The sequence below is a fragment of the Eurypyga helias genome, unplaced genomic scaffold (assembly GCF_000690775.1).
Source record: "Eurypyga helias isolate BGI_N326 unplaced genomic scaffold, ASM69077v1 scaffold17927, whole genome shotgun sequence".
Classification (NCBI taxonomy): domain Eukaryota; kingdom Metazoa; phylum Chordata; class Aves; order Eurypygiformes; family Eurypygidae; genus Eurypyga; species Eurypyga helias.
In genome coordinates, this window is record NW_010263861.1 from 24,125 (window position 1) to 43,476 (window position 19,352).

The 19,352-nt window shown below is 42.5% G+C and overlaps 1 protein-coding gene across 1 annotated transcript in view; it reads right to left on the reverse strand.

Moving 5' to 3' along the window:
* The window catches only part of MED27 (mediator complex subunit 27), a gene marked incomplete at its 5' end in the record, with an annotated part of 88,594 nt that overhangs the window by 3,933 nt on the left and 65,309 nt on the right, over positions 1-19,352 (reverse strand). The window contains 2 exons of the mRNA XM_010156219.1: positions 6,500-6,541; positions 12,760-12,867. Coding sequence (XP_010154521.1) covers positions 6,500-6,541; positions 12,760-12,867 — 150 coding nt within the window. The remainder of the gene's footprint in view (positions 1-6,499; positions 6,542-12,759; positions 12,868-19,352) is intronic.

Consider the following 19,352-nt stretch of genomic DNA (forward strand, 5'->3'; position numbering starts at 1 on the left):
TCTTTTAAGACGGTGCTTTTATAGGGTGGTACCAGACATGTGAAAGAATAGAAAGTTCTGAAGATATTTATGAGCAGCCGCTCTCCTTCTGCCGTATTTCTACTTCTAACAAACCGGATTTTTTTCTTCCTGAACAACAAAGTTGTTTTCTCTTGGCACTGAAGAAAGTTGCTGAAAACAATACTGCTATTAACAAATTTAAATTGACTGGCCACTTTGGCAAAGTTGCACATATGCTGTTCCTATTGTGATGTAAAGCTAATGAGATTCCACAGGGAGATAAAAGCCATCCCGGATTGCTAGAACACTAATAATGTTTTCTGAACAAAAAGGAGGCGATTTCTACCATAAGCAAGTGCTGATAAAGTGCTTCTAAAAATGATCAAAGTGGGTGTCAAATCTGAGGAAGCCGAGTAGGGGGAACGACCCCTCTAAACCCAACATGATGCCAAACAGGAAAGAGCTGGGCAAATGATGAACTGGCCAGTGCATGGGAGAGAAGGAAGAATCACCCCCCCCAGGATAACAAAGATGATGAGAGAAAGCATAAACGGTCCAAGATTAAAAGAGAGAAGGGGGGAGAAAAAAATACAAGAGGGGAAAAAAAGAAAACTCAATACCCAGCTTTACTAATGGCAATACGATTTCACACCAAAGCAAAGCAAAACAAACCGCCTGCGCGCCAGCTCCCTTAAGGGGCACGCTTTTTCTTCCAGCCAAGTTGGAATCACAAACTAATTTATTCTGGGTGTAGGATGACATTTTGGTGCATTTTAGGGCTGCATTTTATTAACTGCACTTTTATTGCTATACCTTACCTACTGCTATCTAAGTTATCAGTCACTTTCTAATCGCTCTACCCGTCTCTGTAAGGGAACATATTCAGAGGAGCACACATTGATTGGGATAGCTGCTGCTTTGGACCCTGAAATAGATTTTTCCAGTGATCTCGCAGAAAAGCTCAATATTTCACCATTCATATATTAAAAAGCACTGGGAATTTTTGTCATGGGAGGAAAAAAAAAAAAGGCGAGAGAAGGCAATCTCCTGAAGCCACAATTTTGCTAAATAAAACAGCTGTTGTGTAACTGAACATGTTCCCACTTTGAGACAGAGCAAAAGAGACTTCGGGTACATGAGGGAAAGAAAAATATTATATCTCTGGCAAAGAGCCAGCCTCTGTCTCCTCCTTTAAACAAACCTAAGCTGTCCTGGGCTGTATGAAGTGATTCTGCTATGCCACGGTACAGTCTTGCTTTCAGTTGGAACAAGAAAACTTCCCTTCTTTTTAATAGTTAATTACATCGCCTGGGATTATTTTTTCTTCTCCTTTTCACTTCTCAATTCAAGCTGACTGTAACAACGCACTACTTACAAGCACCTCTGCTCCCTTGTCTAAGGCACTGTAGACACCAGGAGTACAGCACAGGCTGGTACTGGATCAAACCTAATCCTCACGGCGACTGTGCAACTTCAATCCCACCTGCTCGTCCCTCTCGGCGAACGAGGCCCCAGAAAGATCAGGATCGTCTGGGTACCACCCCGCTGTGGTAAGCCACCCGTGGAGCCCAGGACAGTACTCTGCAGCGGAGGGAGGACATGGAACCCTGCCTCCCCTCCCGCATCCCACTGCCCCGCTTCCCCGCTCGGTAAAGCTGTAGCCAGCTCACGAGATCAACACAGAGGGATGAGCAGGAAACAAAATCCCTGTGAACTGGCTCAACCGAACCAACACCACTCACTTCCAGAGCATTTCTTTACCCACTTGATAGCACTGCTCTGCTGCAATGTGCTTTCCAAAGCTGACACATCCAGACAACGGCATTGTTGGGCCCTGACAACACCTGTTGGTCATACAGCACTCCCCAAGGTGAAAATCCATTCAAAAATTAAGAAAAGGAGTGTTCTACAATTCACAGGTTGGGAATGCTGAACAGGTGCTTCCTCTGACTGGAATAAGCAGCACAAAAGCAAGGACCTCTGGTACAGCTTGGCTCCACCACAGACGAGGGATGTTCCACAGATGTCTGGAGCTACACCTGGTGTAAAACCTAGAGCAGACAAATAGGAACACCCTGAGACTGAACTACAGAGCCATCTCCCTGCTCGTGTTCCACCTCGCCGCCAGTAAATGCGGTTTTCAAAAGTCAGTGCAACACTTCCTTTAAGAGTCGTAACTTTCCTTGCCACTTCCTTATTGGTTTATTCCCTGAAGTATGGCACTGACAACTCCATCTCATATAAAGGGATTCTCTAAATCCCCTGCAAGTTTTTTAATTTTTTTTTTTAAACCCTGCTAAATTCATGGCCTTAGCACTAGCCTGTAGCAATGACTTCTGGGGGCTCATTCACAGCACTGGAGAAAAAAAAAAAGGGAGTTATTTTATTAGTGTTTAGACTTTTTACAGCGTGGAAAACTGCACGAGGCCCTTGGTTCATTTCCAAGGATTCCCATTACTCAATCTTCTCTCCAGGACCATGCTGGAGCTGCTCTGGAGGGAATCCGGTGCATGGAACCCGGTGCCTGCGGGCGCTCGGCAGGCCGACCGACACTGCCCCCGTGAACAGGCACTGACGAACTCCGCGCAAACCCCCACACTCCTGCCCCTCTCCCAGTTCAGTAACGCTCTACCAGACTCCTCTGAGGTAGCACTTGTCTTCAGAGCCCACTGACTTTTTATTTCGCTTGTTCTGCTTATTTGACTGGGTCACAGAGATTTTATTTCCCCTAAGCGGGTCTTTGCACAGAGCCAAGTACCGACCACGCACAGGAGCAATCACGAGGGTGACCCTGGAACAGTCCACCTCTCCTCCTTGAGGAGACATCACCCACAGCCCAGCGTTTGTCTCATGCATGCCATTTTACTCTGAGACTATTGACAAGAATACATCTTCATACATTACAATACTTATGTGCCCTTGTAGTGGTGAAAACTGCGCTCCAAGTTCCAGCACTCTGGGATCCCACCGCTCACAAACAGCTGGATAGGCACAAATAGCTTGGCAAACTGAGGTGAAAACGTGCCTTGGGAAGCAGCGTACCAAAAACCACATCAAAACCAGCCCGTGGCATGCTAAAATTGACAGACCCTTTAGGGGAAAACAAGAATGGGACTCCAAGATCAGAAGGAAATCCATGGGTTTAAAGCCTATCCATGGGACCTAAACAGCCTAAGTGATCCTATTACACAGCTAAACCAGCTATGCTGCTCTTGACTGAGCTGCTTGATAAACAAAACAGCTAGTGTTTGACACCAGCTGTCCCACTATTCTGTGTGTTGCCTCTTTTTTGAATGCAAAGTTATGAATATTGCCCCATTCCCTACAATACGTATTTTTTAATCCTCTGCACAATGACTCGGAATAATGCAGCCCTCACGTACCCGCATCTTCCCACCAAGATTTAAGCCCCCTAATATTTCCTATTTTGTTCCTCCACTTGCGCTCGTGGATCAAGAGATGCAAGGTGTTAAAATAAGGAGGTTTAAGATCAAAACAGCAGCTGCTCCTGTGGAGTTTAAATGTCAGACCAATGTGGAAGTCTGAGAAACCTTTTCTTCGCTCCTTGTGTTTTTGCCCTTTCAGTCTTCCCTCTCTTATTTCCCAGCTCCATTCTCTGACTCTAACCCCGCTGGTGGATTCAATGCCTACAAAGCTTATCCACCCCAGGACCAGACTCAAGGAGGCTCCAGGGAACTCAGAAAATGACTGTACACTTTAACAGTAATGGGCCCTCCAGGAGCCGTCCCCCATCAAATTATACACACCCGGGTATCCTGCCTAACGAGGAGGAGAGAAAAGGCTTGCTGACACAGCCAACGTCCGCCAACAGAAAGTCAGGACAAATTTAGCTTCGTCTGACAGGGTTGGATTGGAGATCAGAGGTCTCTGGTCCTTAACCTAGAAAGTCATGCTGCAACCCTGTGAGACTTTGACAGGCCTGCAGGTACCAGGGCAGGTGCCTGTGAGCTCCAGATGTTGTTGTATTATCACGGAAGACCGAGTGGGAGAACTCGGTCCAGCTTTTAAAGAGAAACGGCCCTGCCCTTCGGAGGGATGATGGAGTTCACGGTGCTGCAGGTGGCAGAGCTGCAAGGGCTGTGCAGCCCCCTCGGTGGGAGCAGCTACTCATCCGTATTTTAACTTCTCGGCACAGCACTTCCACAGGGCGTTTCTGGTGACTGCCATGAGAAAGACATTTCGGGAACATTCAGATGTGCTGTGACACATTTACGGATGATTTCTGTAATGTCATGAAAACATTTATGCGGAAGATCCTGCCGTACAGATACTACACGAGTAACAGTACAATAGTTTCTCTAACAGGGTGTTACCTATTTCCTTCACCTCGCTACTCCTGGGTATTACGAATGGATGCAGGTGCAGCTTCAGAATGAAGAGACAAGCAAACCAAGCACAGCATCAGAGAGAACGCACTACGCTGAAGCACAGCGTTTCCTACCACCTGTTTGAAATCCGGACGTGGGTCCTAGCCTTCGCTCCGTAACGATCCGCTCAGCAGCACGGGGGCCGTCAGGGAGGAGGTGCTGTCACCTCGCACCTCTACCACATCTTCCACGCGAGAACCAGAGCACTGTGCAACCCATTCAGCGAGAGCTCCTATGAGGTCAGCAAGCGTTAGCTCAGCCTAGGGGAAGCGGAAAGCTGATCCAAAAAGAAGTTGCCCAAAGTAAGTGGCAGAGCCGGAGCAGAATGTATAAAACCACTATAAAAAAATGCAGACAGCTGGTTACAGGCAGCCCCCTGCAGTCTTTTCTTTCTGGCTTTTTGTTTGTTTGTTTGTGGGTTCTGTTTGTTTGGTGGGTTTTGTTTTGGTAAATATTAATGCTTTTGATATTATTTACAGAGAGAGAACTGGAGAATAGGAACTTAATATTCTGCTTGCATCAAATTATTTTACAGAATGAGGAAAAGATTCTTATTTATCCATAATGCAGCCACACTGTTCAGCAGTGAGAAGGGCATTTCACATTTTCTCACTGACCTCTCTCACTTTTGGTCTGAAGACCCAAAGAAAAATTTACATATTTATGCTCCCCGAGTCCTTAACTCGGACTTCGAAGCAAACTGTACATTTACTCTGTTATCTTGCGTATGGACAACTGAAGTTATATATCAAAACCTCACGATTTATTATCATTTAACACAAATTATGGCAACGTGACTTAACCCTTCCACGCTATTTTAAACTAAAACATCCAGGAAGACAATCTCAGGTCCAAATGAGCTTAACAACTGAACCCACACACAAGGAAACTGAGATGATGCACTTAATTACAGAAACTTGTATTTATTCCATTGCAAAAATTACTTTAAAGCATACTGACACACAAGCTACTAGGATTTATGCTGGCTTACTTCCTGCTGTATCACCTTAATTGACACTAAAGATTTTTGAGGAGCAAGAAAAAAAGAAAGAATATTTAATCCACTAATCTCTGGGGTAAAGAATCCACTGCAGCAAAATTTTGCTGTAATGCTAGGCAGAGTGGGTGAGCAACCAACCTCCCCAAAAGCTATTCTTTGATCTCTAGCAGGTTAATATCACAGGTCAAACGTCTTCTCTTCTGACTGCATCTGAAATCTTGGAAGGAAGATGCACAAATAGAGCCAATATGCCATACTTCTGACCCCTGCTTTTATGCCCTTCTGAGTCCCTGACCCCCATTTGTTACACAAACTACAAAAGCAGATGAAAGGAAGCTAGCGCACTAGCTGGAGACTCCAGCTTCTTGAACTGTGACTTGAAGGTAAGGGAATCGGAATCTAAACCCGGATCAATCTGAACTTACAGCATTTTGACAAGAGGCCTTCAAAGAGAAATCTTCTCTTCCCTGCCTGGAAAATAGCAAGATATAGATCTTTCCAAAACACACTTTAACCTTTTTAGTAGCTTTACAGTTAGTGCTTCCATTCTCTCATCCATCTTTTCTTGGAATGGCATTCATCTCAGTAAGTTGTTCCTTTTGCTTACACCATCACAGGAAGAGAAACCGGCAAAATAACGTCACGAAAAAGTTCCCAAACTCATTTTGAAACATGAGTTCTACTAATTTATTAAACTCAAGCTCCCAAGAAAGGGGGAACAAAAACCAATGAAAACAACAAACCAAAATCCAAATGAACCCGAAATGCCCCCAAAAGATTTAAACTAAAAAAAGTACTTGAAGATTCCTCATGAAATTCTAAGGCTAGAATAGTATAATCTCCAATATCCTATTCCAAACCCTGGACCAGCACTGTGATGGGAAATAAGTCCAAATTAAATAACAGCAGAATGGATCTCCTTTTCTACTCAAGGGTTTCCAGCATTACAGATTATTGGTTGTTACTTGCAAGTGGTGATGACAAAGGAATAAATTCTGAATTCTTTTACCTAGATATTTAATATGATAGATATTTCAGGGCCTAGATATTTAAAACGATGTCCACGTATCTCCTATACACGTTATGTAGAGAGAAATGATGTGGGACTTACCTTCTGAAAAACTTGATAGTTGGATTTAGACCAAATGTCAAGCTACAGTAGGGGAAAAAAAAAAGAGTTAAATATTACTTTTTCTTGGAAATCACATGTAGAAGTTAAGCAACTGTTCAAATTAAAGAGCAGGCAAACAGTTCTACGGAGACATATTTCTCAGTTCACTGTTTTGACTCATTGCCTTTACCTGTTACAGTCCAAGAAAGGGAGTTAATGACATACAATTTCCTTCGTATTGCAATGAAGGATTAACATAACTCATCAGTTTCAGTAAAAAATTATGTACACAAGACCCGTGGAATTAACACATTCTCTTTTACAAAAGCAAAATCTACATTTGTACAGGGTTGTGGCTGATCTATGCAAATACTCATCACCACACTTCAGTCTATTGCTAAAATGAGGGCATTTTTACTGAGTTTATGCTCGCTGTGTCTGAATAAGTGATTCAGTTACAAACGACACAAAGAGCGTTTAGCTGAATTAAGCCAAAGCAGCAGTCTACAGGGGCTAAATAAAACATCCCTTAGGAAACTGCATTTACATCTGCAGACAAAAAAAAAAATATCACACTAGGAGAGATTGAAGTTGCAGAAAACTGTACACACCCAGGACTCAAATGTGTGCTCAGCTACAGACAGACTGAAAGCACAAAAGTGAAGTAAGTTTTCTTAAGCCCAGAAACCAGAAGGTAAGGCTGTCCTTGTTAAAGAACCAATTGGCTCACTCATTAAACAATTTCATCTCATATGCTAATGCTCTTTCAGCCCAACCCTGTGGAGTATCTTGTACTCTGTCAAGGAAAAGCAGCAGGAAAAAACAAGAATTTCCATCAGTGCCAGACTTGCAAATCACTTTCCCCCCCCCGCTCCCCAGATCCCACCGTACTTGAAAATTCCATACGTACAAAACATGTCACAGGAAAGGTGTCTGCTACACCACTGACCTCAGGAATCTTGATCTAAACAACTCCATTTTTTGGAGTGAATTTTGAAGCAGGTGTAGCTCCTCTAGTGCCTCATAATACGGTCAGGCAGGCACTCTGCCACAATGGGGGTTTATTACGGTAAAGTACAACTGATGATTTAATGTTGTCTTTGGTAGTGCCCATGAGTTCCACCTGAATTCACAAGTCTTCTAAAAGGCACCAAAATTAAGGTCTGAAATGAAGCTAGTAAAACACACTGGAGGGGGGTGAAGGAGGAGAGGGGGAAAGATGCTGAAGTAATTAATTCACATCGCTAGAAAGGTTCAGAAGGCTGAAAGTTCCCATTCTTTTAAGAGCAAGGCTTAAGCGGCCCAGTTCTAAATACTGGTCCAGAAGTGACTCAAGTGCCCTGGCCTCAGCTGGACAGGAGGTTAAAGACTTTAAAAAGCACTTCAGGATGGCTATTTCACGGCTTAGGAGCGCTGACCTTGCCGTGAGACAAAAGGCAGCTGATGTTGGACGAAGACAGAAGTTCCCCGAGGCACGTACCTACACACCTTTTTACATCTACTGGCTCTTAGGGTGGGATCAAGAGCCTGCGTGAACGCCAACAGCACTCGTACTCTAGAGTCCACAAGCGGAAGCTCAGCCTGGAGTTGGGCCTGAGCTTGATTTACAGTGCAGGAACAGGTCTGTGCCTGTCGGGAAGGAAGCTGTGCATTTCCACATTAGAAAAGTCTACATCTGAAAATAAAAAATTAATGCATATTTAAAAAAAAACCCTGTTTTCATGTAATATAAGGCTTTCTTTGACTGCAGACAGAGCTGCTATAATTGGAATGTATATATGGTTTTGCTAATCTCTAGTGATCAAACCGAGTATGTGATCCTCTCCAGTCAGACTCACAAAAAAAAAAAAAAGTCCACTTAAGATGCTGCATTAAGATGAGTCCAACAGGTTCGGAATGTTCATTAGCTGGCATGAACATTGAAAAGCTGAAAAAGTAATGAATGCCTGTCTTACAGACATGATATTATTCAAGTTAAAAGACAAAAAGAAAAAAAAGCAAAAAGCTACCCTCCCTACCCCCCCTCACCACATGCATACATCCTAAATGACTGCCCACCGCTCCCCCTGCGACCGAGGACTACGGCAGAGGCGGATTAAAGAATGCATCGTTAGAGGTCTATTATTCTTCAACTTTTCACTTTCAATCAAGACACACATTTGTAACTAAAAAACTGCTGAAAGCACAATTTCAGGGCATCCTCTGCATGTGAATTAAACTGGGGCTTTTTTCCCCAATGCCCCACTCTCCCCACCCACCCCCAGCGTAAGTAACAAGAGGCCACTTTCTGAAGGTCGTCTGAACGATTTCAAAGGCGATAACAAATCAGAATGTTCCCTGCATCTAATATCAAACAGGTCCGGTGCCAACACTTATTAGAGAAATCGGATTCAACCCCCCCTTCACCCAAACACACACACATCCAGCTTTGAAGTGGAAAGAATGCAGGGATCAGAAATTACCCGAGAGACAGCTCTGCCTGTCTTTGAAGCTTTCCTTTGATACTACTATTTCTTTTCCTCTCTTACGCTAGGAGGCTAAAAGCTGCCTTTTCTTATTGGTATGGGGTAATTAATGAAGCCATAGCATTAACATAACCCAAGTTCCTTAACATGATAATGCAACAGAGACACTTAACATTTCTTTAGTGAAGTCTAACCGTTGCAAAAATAGGAATTTGGCCAGGCAGTGATGTTAAGTACCCCTTCTAAATACGCCCGTCAAGGTGGTTCTGTTCTCTGCACCCAGAGAAAAGCAGGGTATTACTATGCCAAAAAAATCCCAGTATGTTTTTATTTTTATTGGCAGACTAGGACTACTAATGGCTCAGCTGACAATAAGCTTGGCCTGCAAGGGTGAGCTGCATACCTTCATTTATTCAGGAATCAGGACAACACTAGTAATTAATGACTATCCATGGTTAAATTCCAGTGCACGCTGAGTATGTCAGAGTTTGAAATTAAGGGTGGCACAGTGCCATCACTAAAACCCCGGCGCTAATTAAAGTGCATCAGCGTGTGGTGAACACAACGGGTTGGTGCGGTAAGAGAGCGTGGAGCGATCGGCACCCAGAACCCACCACACACACTGCCAGATCTCACCTATTGTTTTTGGAAAGCGTCACCAAAAATGTCTGAGTTATGCAGCTGGCAACCTGGCAAAGACATATTCTGCAGGGTTTGTGAATAATTCACGAGAAGTACATGCAGCACTTAAGAAATGCAATGATTCTTCGTCTGTATAAGCAAAAATAAAACCTCGTAATGCGGTGTCTTGTTTTACACACTGCAAGCTTAAGACTTCTGTTTTTCACCTGGATTTTGAACACACTTAACTCTGTAACAGGGAGTACCCCATTTAACTAGACTTTGGAAGAGCAGAAATCACGTGAAGCTTTCAGGTAAGTGCCTGCCATCCTCCAGCACAAGCTCACAGCAAGCTAACCCTGGATAACGCGACGGCAGCTTTCCTGCTAGGATGCCACCACACACGGCTCCACGACTTGGAGAAACACCCGTACTGGGTTTTTTTCTGGAGTTGCCTGACTAATGGACCAGAAGATGACTGACGTCTTTGCTGTTTGCACTCATCTCTTCCCTTTTTCTTCCGTGTGCTGCAAAATTTGCTAGAACTGTTGTATTTGCGGAGATGAATGCCCCAAGCTCCTCTCCACTTGGAGAAAGCTCCCCATTGGATTTCACTGTTACTTAAAGGACCTTCTGCCTTGTGCAGTTAGGAGATTACTCAACAGACCCTCATGCAGCTATTTAAGCAAAAAGAAGCAAAACGATGCTGTGACTTATCCAGTGTCCCTTCTTCAATGTGGCTTATGGAAAAAACCAGGAGCTTCAAAATTTCTGTACTGTTATGGTACCACCTCGTTATTCTTATCTTTGCTGTTTACAAATATTAAATGATTCCTAGAAATGCCTAAGTAAACCCCCAAATCAGCAATTACTGTGTAAAGCGCTCACTGGACAAATGATCACCTCCTACTGCGATCCTGAGGGTTCTCCGTATTTTTGTTATTTAATAAAGAAGATACTGATCACGTTTTCATTCTCTTCTGTCTCTCCTTCAAATGCTAGTGTATTTCCATCCCTATCAGGCTAGAAACTGGGAAGCTAGAATAGTATGGTGAAACCTCACTGGAATACTTTCCCAGCAGCATCTGTTGTGACAGGGAAGGAATTGGAATGGACTGTGTTTGCAATTGACTGTAATCGCTCATTCCCAGCAGGCACAATAAGTAAAGCGAATCATTGCAAGAGCACAATCTTATTCTTACTCTCCAATTACCAGCGTAGTTAATTAGTGAAAAAGAGGGAGCTCACTGTTTGTCAATATGTGCTCCAGTTGGCAAAACTAGCAAGCTACGCATTTATTCAATCTTCCAAGCCAAATTTACTCATGATTTAAGTGGCTGCAACTCCAATTCTACTCCAGTCAAATGAAACGTTCCTATTTATACCGAACACGCAGCCCTTCAGGTTTGCGCAAGCCCTGGGATGGCCCAATGGAAGAGCGAGCTGCCACGTAAAGACCACAGGTCCAGCCTTGCGGGAGCTGTGACGTAGCCTGGCTTGGGACACGGAAAGCTGCATCGGTAGAAAACAGGCTCCCCTGCAGACTGCCTTAAAGCAAGAAAATCAGCCAGGCATGAGCACCGATGCTCTGGAGAACTGAACTGCTCCTCACTGACGGCAGACAGAGGTTAGTGTCCTGTGCCCAGAGCTGGCCTCGGTGAGTCCTGCTCCCCCCTCGCAGTGAGCGACGACAGAGAAACGGTATACGGCCCAAGAGAGAGAGTTAACCTTGAGCTAAAGAGCGAGCGACAACAGAGAAACGGTATACGGCCCGAGAGAGTTAACCTTGAGCTAAAGAGAAGCCCAACACCAGGTGCTGAGTTACAGGAAAGAACTGTTCCGTAAGAACAGAACTCCTAATTGTAACTCTTTTACTTAGCTTTTCAGCATATATAGCATGATTATATTTCAAGGCAGCTTCAAAGAAAACTGGATTCATCAGAGAAAATAAGCATGCCCAGGACACAGGAATCCATCGAGCACTGTCAGTGCTCTTTAGGCACGCTATCATTTCACTTCTGAGCAGAACTTGGGGTGAAGAGGGGCTGATGTGTATATGCTAATACACAGGGAGTGTAGTGCAGCTGCTTCTGCAGCCAAGCGGTACTTAAACCTGCGTATTTGAATAATGCAAATCAAAATCAGGCATTTTTTATTTTAATCCTTCTTAGGCCATTCCCCCCCCCTTGGAGTGCGTCTCTCACCTGGGAAATACAGCTCTGTTATTTCCTTCAGCAGATGAGCTCCTGGCCTTTTCTAGAGAACAGAGGTTCAGACTCAGAGCCGCTGAACTCTGGGTCAGTACACAACATGCTTCTGTGTGCTAAAACACAGTTAGCCCTTTTGAAAGGAAACGAAGTCACACCTCATTATAACATGGCCTATGGGTGCCAAGTACTCATCTTGCTATAATGAACTTTTATTTTAATAGGCTTCATAATCAGAAGAGAAAGCTCTAGAGAGAAAATCTGAAACGTGGAGGTATTTAGTACTGTTCCTGGCAAAGGAGAGGTCTGGCGGATGTCTCTGTTAGAGAGACCATTCCACCCTGGAAAGAGAAACAAGCCAAGTCGAAGGCCGTCAGGTGCCATTAACATCTTCTGACGTGCTACAGGGAGCCCTACGAGCGTGTGTGGTCAGACGAAATCTGAGGGTTCAGGCAGGGTGAATTGTTCATAAAACAAATCATTTGTGGAAACAGGCAATGCTTGCTTTAATAGCTGCTGTTCAAGATGCGCTACAACTGACCAGGAAGTTATCGAGGACCACCTACCGATGACTCGCTCAGTTGCGTTCAGCAAGTCGAGCACAAAACCAGCCCAAGATTTCCCCACGGCTCTCGGAAAAGAGAAATCTGAACCTTGGGCTATTGATGTGCTGGTACGCTGAAAAAATGTTTTCTCAGTAGACACTATTAACGAGGCAACTGGGGTCTAAGGTGATAAATTAGAAATTCAAGCAAGGGCTTCAGAGCTTAGGAAGAAGTCAGACATTTGGGTATGAAAAATCCAAGCAAAGCATGATAAATTTAAAACCTGAGCATTTTACAAAACATCCGCAGAGTCTTTTGACAGTTTTATGTTTCCAGAGTACTCGTGATGGGATTCCTGTTCTCTGTCATTTAAATACCAGGTAAAAATGAAATCTCATGTTGCTGGATATGCAATAACCTACCTTGCCATCCTCAGTATAGACATTTTCATTGTACCCTTTCACTATTGTCCGGTCAATGAAGAGGCTCCGCATCACCACTATCACTTTTAACACTTTTCCTAAGGTAACCTGGGAAGAACAGGAAGAGGAGAAAAACAAGCTGAAGGAGAGTCCATGGTGTCTGAATTCACAAGACCAAGTTAACAGCTTAAGTTGATGCAATTTGTTTTCAATATTTTATAGACAGACCAAAATAAAACATCTAAAAACACCCTGCGTGTTATGAGGAAGAGACACACTATAAAGTGCAGAACAAACAAACATTCATTTGCAACTGAAAATGTATGAATTCACATAATTCCCCTGTGCAGACATGACACTGCCAAGCAACTCTCAATTTTATTAACACCACAACGCAATAACTTGTCAAAAACAATGAGCAAATGTGATTATTTTTGATGCATTTGGTATTCTCCAATATAAGTCCGTTTAGAGAAAAATGATTTGAAAGTAGAATCAGACTCTTCTAATGCTGGCTTTTAAAAGTGTGCCATGAGTTTAATGGAAAACACTTTAGGTCCGATAAAAATGTAAAATTATTTAAAAGGAAACTACAGCTAAGGAGTAAAAATGTTACATTTTCAAAGGTTTAATTTTCTTCTGTGAAAGTGGTAAAATGTAAAGAATAGAACTAGTATCATGGGAAATATATAGGGTCAGTTAGAGTATAACAACAGAAATAAGACTAAATTATATATTGACAAAAAAACAATAATGAAGGCATTTTAATCTAAAAATCAATTTACATTTCAAAGATGAACTTGCATTTCAATATTGTTAAGATGTGTGTCTAAATAATCCTACCTTACTGTTTTGCTACAGACTATTGCAGACTTTTTCCGCACCCACAAAAGCATAAAACCATGATAAAAAAGAAACAATTAGTTCATTTTAATATTTCCCACCCAGCAGCAGCTCATTTTCCTCTGCCTGTATTCCAACAATTTCTCCAGTATAGACTGACACACGCTAGAACAATTGTGTTTTTACTGCTGACCTCAGCAGACAAATCCACACCCGAAGACATCAGTCCATCTGCATCTTTATTGACTTGTCACGTTTGCCTTTTTAACTCCTGCGCATGGCTCCTACCTACCACTGATTTCAGCAGCAGTAACCCCAACCTGACGCTGACTACCAGACTAACAGGCAAATCAACTCCGAAGTGCCAAGATGCTTTTCCCCCCTAAGGGAGGAAGATGGAAAATCTGGCAGAAAGACTCCATCCCAAAGCTGCTGCAGGGACCATGGTGGAGGAGGGTTCGGAAGGGACATGGTGATAGGAATGGGGTGACAGTACAGAACTTTGCAGATCCAAACTACTGTAACTACTGCTTAGTATAATCACTATACAGCAGGACAGAGTTACAAATCCCAAAAAGAAGTGCTGACAGCTCCATGGGACATGGAGAAAGCAGCTCTAGAAGAGTCTACACAACAGGGAAAAACAAGGTGACAGCAAGACAGAGGACAGGAAAATGATTAGGGAAAAAATAGTCAATTATAGATTTCAAGAAGACAGGCTGCTAGGCAGGATTTTGCAAGAATTTGAAGAGAAAAAGCAGAAGAATGGGTAAACTTTTGAAGAAAAATGTTACAGGCTGAAGGAGAGTAACTCGTATCAAGGCCCGAGCCATGCACTGACCATCAATAGCCTTTTCTGATTCCTACCATCTTACAATTGACTGGGATTTTCCAAATACGTAGGGAACACCCTATAATGATGTCAGGAGCTATGAGTTTGGGTCTGAATGTAGCATCTTGCTAGGATAATAAGACCTCTGGAAGAAGACCTAGTTGGTCTGCAAATAAAGGAAATCGGCAGTTATTTCAGCACCTAACACTGTATCAACTAAGTTAAAAACACAATGTCATGACTCAGAGGTGCTGATCTATGAAGCTGATCATCCACTGGGATCAGACAGACAGTGTTGCCATAACTGCTAACACAGGGAAAACTTTGAAAAAAGTTGTCAGCATATTTAGAGTTGACTGGTTGTATTTATTTTTATTCTTTATTAAGATGGGCAGTTTGTTAGAGCAAGAAGGCTGTCATCCAAACACCCAGGCCCAGCTTTATGTATAATATTTTCTATCTCCATTGCCTTCACACATGTTAGTGGATGCTCACTTTCCTCCTCCCTTACGTTCCGCATTCATCTCTCACATTGCTGCCAGGTGGAAAGAAAAAATAAAAATGGATGAAGTTGATCTGAAGCCTGTGTGGGATGTTCCTGAAAATCCTCAAGAGTGAACAGTGGAACATAACAAGCCGAAAAATCCCATGTTTGGCACTCCAGCTTGCTTGAATATACTTATTGCTGGCCTCAAACCTACCCACCAGAATTACCTGCACAAGTGCTTTCAAAATGCTCCTGCATCAGCTCATTGCCTTTTTCAGGTCATCTGTTTTCACACCCTTCCAATGATTCACTCCACACTTTCAGAATCTGTCACAGCTATCCAGACCCCAGCCACCATCCATCATCCAACACTGAAAGGTCAAATTCTGCAGACTGGTCTGGGACAGTAGCCTCGATCACCCACTTGCTTAAATGTCAAAAAAGCCGGGTCACACTGCTTCCCAGACGTGTAAAAGCATCCCTGGACGGGTACCCGAGACAGTGAGCTCCCTGAGGAAGGCGCTCATGCTGCCATCTCAACTCACACAATGGTTTGTACAAGGGGGTCCCATCCAGAAGTAGGAGCACCCAGGCCTCGGGGTAACACGAACGATAGAATACACACAACTTTGGCTGGGTTAGGACTAGGTTGTCCGAATTAGCTCCTGCACTGCTCTGGCACTGAAACAGAAAACTGCCCTATTTTATGTCGCTGTTGTTTTGACATGGGACTCCTGCAGGTTTTACACTGTCTGGAACAGAGATCGGGACTTTCAGACGATGTCTGCGGGGCTGTATCATTAGTTGAGTCTGACAGAGGCAGGAGTTTTGTAAAACTGAGCATAGCTCAGAGAAATGATGGTTGATCATTTTAACAGCACTGAAAGAATGAGGCTAGTAGTACAAAGAATGAACAACAGCCTGTCACTAGACTGGAGGATGCTGTTAGATTTGGAAGCCAAACGTATGCTCCACAGCCCTTTTCAGAGGAAAGCACACTCCGTATTGCACACAACAAATGCGATACCTTTTTTTTTTTTCCTCTAGTAATCAATACTTGTAACTGTTTTCAGGACTTAATGTTTTTGTTCATCTCAACCGTATTTTACAAATCATGTTTTCCAGCAAACCATTTTCTTTCAATGCCTGCTCAACTCAGCTAACTGGAATCCACGTTCAGAAAAGACCTGTGTACGGACGATGATTTACACCTAGAGTCATACAAGTGTGTCCCTACAGATCACCTGAAAGAGGGTAATAAAACACAAATGGCTCTGGTAAGAAAGTAATTTGACGGTTCTACTCTGAGCTCCAGTAGTGCAGGTCTTTCCTTCTGGAGGCCAAGACTCACCCAGATGGTCTCAACGGGCACTAAAATGTCCCTGCCTTTGCACAGATATCAACTGTAGAAACTTCTTTCATTATAATGAAGAGATACCTTCCAGTTGTGACAAAAAGGCAACAATTTCCTTTCTAAGCCAACTTTCCTATTAAATTACAACTTCTTCTGTCGATATCCTGTTAAGACAGCACTTGGCTTTTTAATATTTCGCCTGAAGGATATATGCCAACTCGTCCTTGATGTAGAAAATTTTAATTCAAATCAATACATGTACAAGGTCACTTTAAAATTCAATTAATATGAATGAAAAAATATGCCCCACAGTTCTGTGAGCTGAAGATGGAACAGTTGCAAGTTAAATACTTCTGTAGCTTCTGTTTTGGTCTGCGTAATAACAATGTACTTCCAACTTCCTTTTAACTAAAGTATACTAAATTCAGACACTTAAGTTATTCATAAATCCCCTGCTTCCTAAAATGGCAAGCTCCAGAAGAAGGTAGGACAGGCAGCTGATTGCAATCTGCAATATTATGCAGCTTTTCTGACAAAGATATATAAAATAAAAATCTTCTTTAAATATCCCAGTTTTAAAAATATTTTGTCTATCACCAAGATAATCCTCAAAGAGCATCTGACAGACACCGTATGCCAAGAAAGGGGGAGGGGGAAACAGAATAATCAGTGAGAATGGCTCAGATAATATCTTGTAAGACTGCTAAAAAAGTTCCCATTTAACACTACTTATGATAGGAAAAGAAATATGTACCTCTCCAAGTAAGTCAGAATCAGAGTCAAAACGAGTTTTGAAATTAAAAGGATCATAATTAATTTACCATGCCACAATTCTGCCTGGAGGAAATAGCTTGAAATCCCCCCTTTAATTTTGCCTCCCCCCTGAAACTGATACTCCATTTAAACAGTTTTTAAAAAAATGCATAAACAAACATTCTTTCTTCAGATTTATTTAAAAAACTGGTATTAGGAAAATGTATGCTGACAACACCAAGCTCCAACACTTTGCAAAAAAAAAAAAAAAATCCCGAAGCTCCAGATTTCCTCTCAGCATCCAGGGAATTTGCTGCCGATCTGAGCTGCAGATGCTCTGCAATGCAGAGCTGAAAGACAGAAAACATTCGTTTCAGTTAACAGGGGTACCTCCCTGCTTGTATAACAAGGAGCCCCAGTTTGGATGTGGTTTTTGTTCACCTCAGAAAAGAACAAGGCGACACCAAACCAGAGATGTAAATAAGCTGGATGTATTTCCAGCAAAAGGCCAGACACCCGCTCCTTGCCACACAGCCAGCCATAAGCTTGTCCTCCCACTCGTGTATCTATCTTACTAATCAGCACAATGCCTGGAAATCATATTTATATACCCAGGAAAATAAGGCTTTGTATTAAAAATAAAGTGAGAAGAAAAAAATCCCACCCAGACTTTCAACTGGTTATTTTTTTGTCCTCTGTCTCATCTGCTGCTGGTACGAATGCCGCGCTCTCCCTCACATGCTCATTATTCTTTAATGATGCCTATTTGTAAATAGCAAGATAAGATGCAATTAAGCCATTAGAGTCTAAATAAACAAACATACTAATTAGGTTCTTTACAAGGATTTCTTTTTTTATTTAAGGGCTGGAATTTACCTTTCATTAGTCTAACCTAATTGCAATAGTGCATGATAAGAAGTCAGCATCAATGAAGGGCTTGAAATGATTTTGCTTTATTAGGGATGAGCTGGTGATCCCCTCCCTTGGCAACAGGGCAGATTCTCTTTGTAAGGCGAACAAACGGGCAGAGAATATTGTTCACAGGTTAAAAGAGATTTAGCCGGTGGCCTGGCACACTTAGGGAAGGGTCGCCCTACTCCAGCATTGCTTTAGATGATGAAAATTGATTCCGTCTCTTTCTCCATTCAATACTGTAGAACACCAGGAATTTTACAGGGATGAAAACAATGTCTGATCTCATGGAGTATAAATCCATGGGAGTATCCACTTTGGGGCTGGATAGCATCCCTGGGCCTGGATAGGAACCCTGTGGAGGGGGCAAAGTTGAGGAAAGTTCTTGTTGGTCCTTCTCTACTTCTACTCTTGCTCACCTTCCCATCAGAAGACCCTTCCTCATTCTTACATTAGACAAACAGAAAACAATTTACAATCTACCTGCCATACCCTGCTCACACACTCCGTTGTTTCAAGACTTTCTTCCCCCGCACACAGGACCTCAAACACTGGTTTAATGCCTTTCAAATGCTGCTCCTCATTCAGAGACAAACTGTGCAGGCACCGCCGTCACAACAATCCCACTGCGAGCTCAGAAGTGACTCCTCAAGATCCAGCTCACACAAGAGTCCTTAAACATCCCAGTAGTTCCGTCAAACACCAAAACCTAGCTAGTGTCTCCAAAAGAGTAATCCCTAAGTGAATATTCACCCCATGTGCCTAAAATGAGGTGCCTAAGCCACCAAACGTACTCATCAGATCTATGTCTAGCCTATTTGCAATTAATACATCCCACTTCCATACAATCAGACTGCTTAGAATGTTTGGAACAAGATTTGAAAGTTGAAATCAAATGCATCTGATTGCATGGAAAATGAATAAAGTTGTATAAAAACATGTTTTGTATTTTTATAGGAGAGATCTATTAACAATCTAGGCATCAGTATAAATCTATAAAATTAATTTACAATCAAAATTTGTAAGTACCATGATAAAAAGAAATAATAATTTCTGCCATAAGCTTTGGTTTGGCAGAAACAACTCCATTTTTCAAACTGGTAGTTATACATATCATCATCCTTCAGAAACAGCTCAAATTACAGAAAACTACTCAATTATCTGTAAAAACATTTACCCAGTGTTTGTAACTGCTATAGCAGTGCTTTTGTATACCTTACTGAAACTGGGGACAGAAACAATTTTAAGGACAAAGTAGTTCCCACATGAAGACAAGAGATTAAGTTTCTACACCTGACTAGGACTGGCTAGCTACATGAGTCATTTGTCACCCGGAAACATGGGGTTAATGTTTATTAGTTCGTAAAATACTTCTGATATTAATGGATGAACTAATTGTACATGTAATTAAG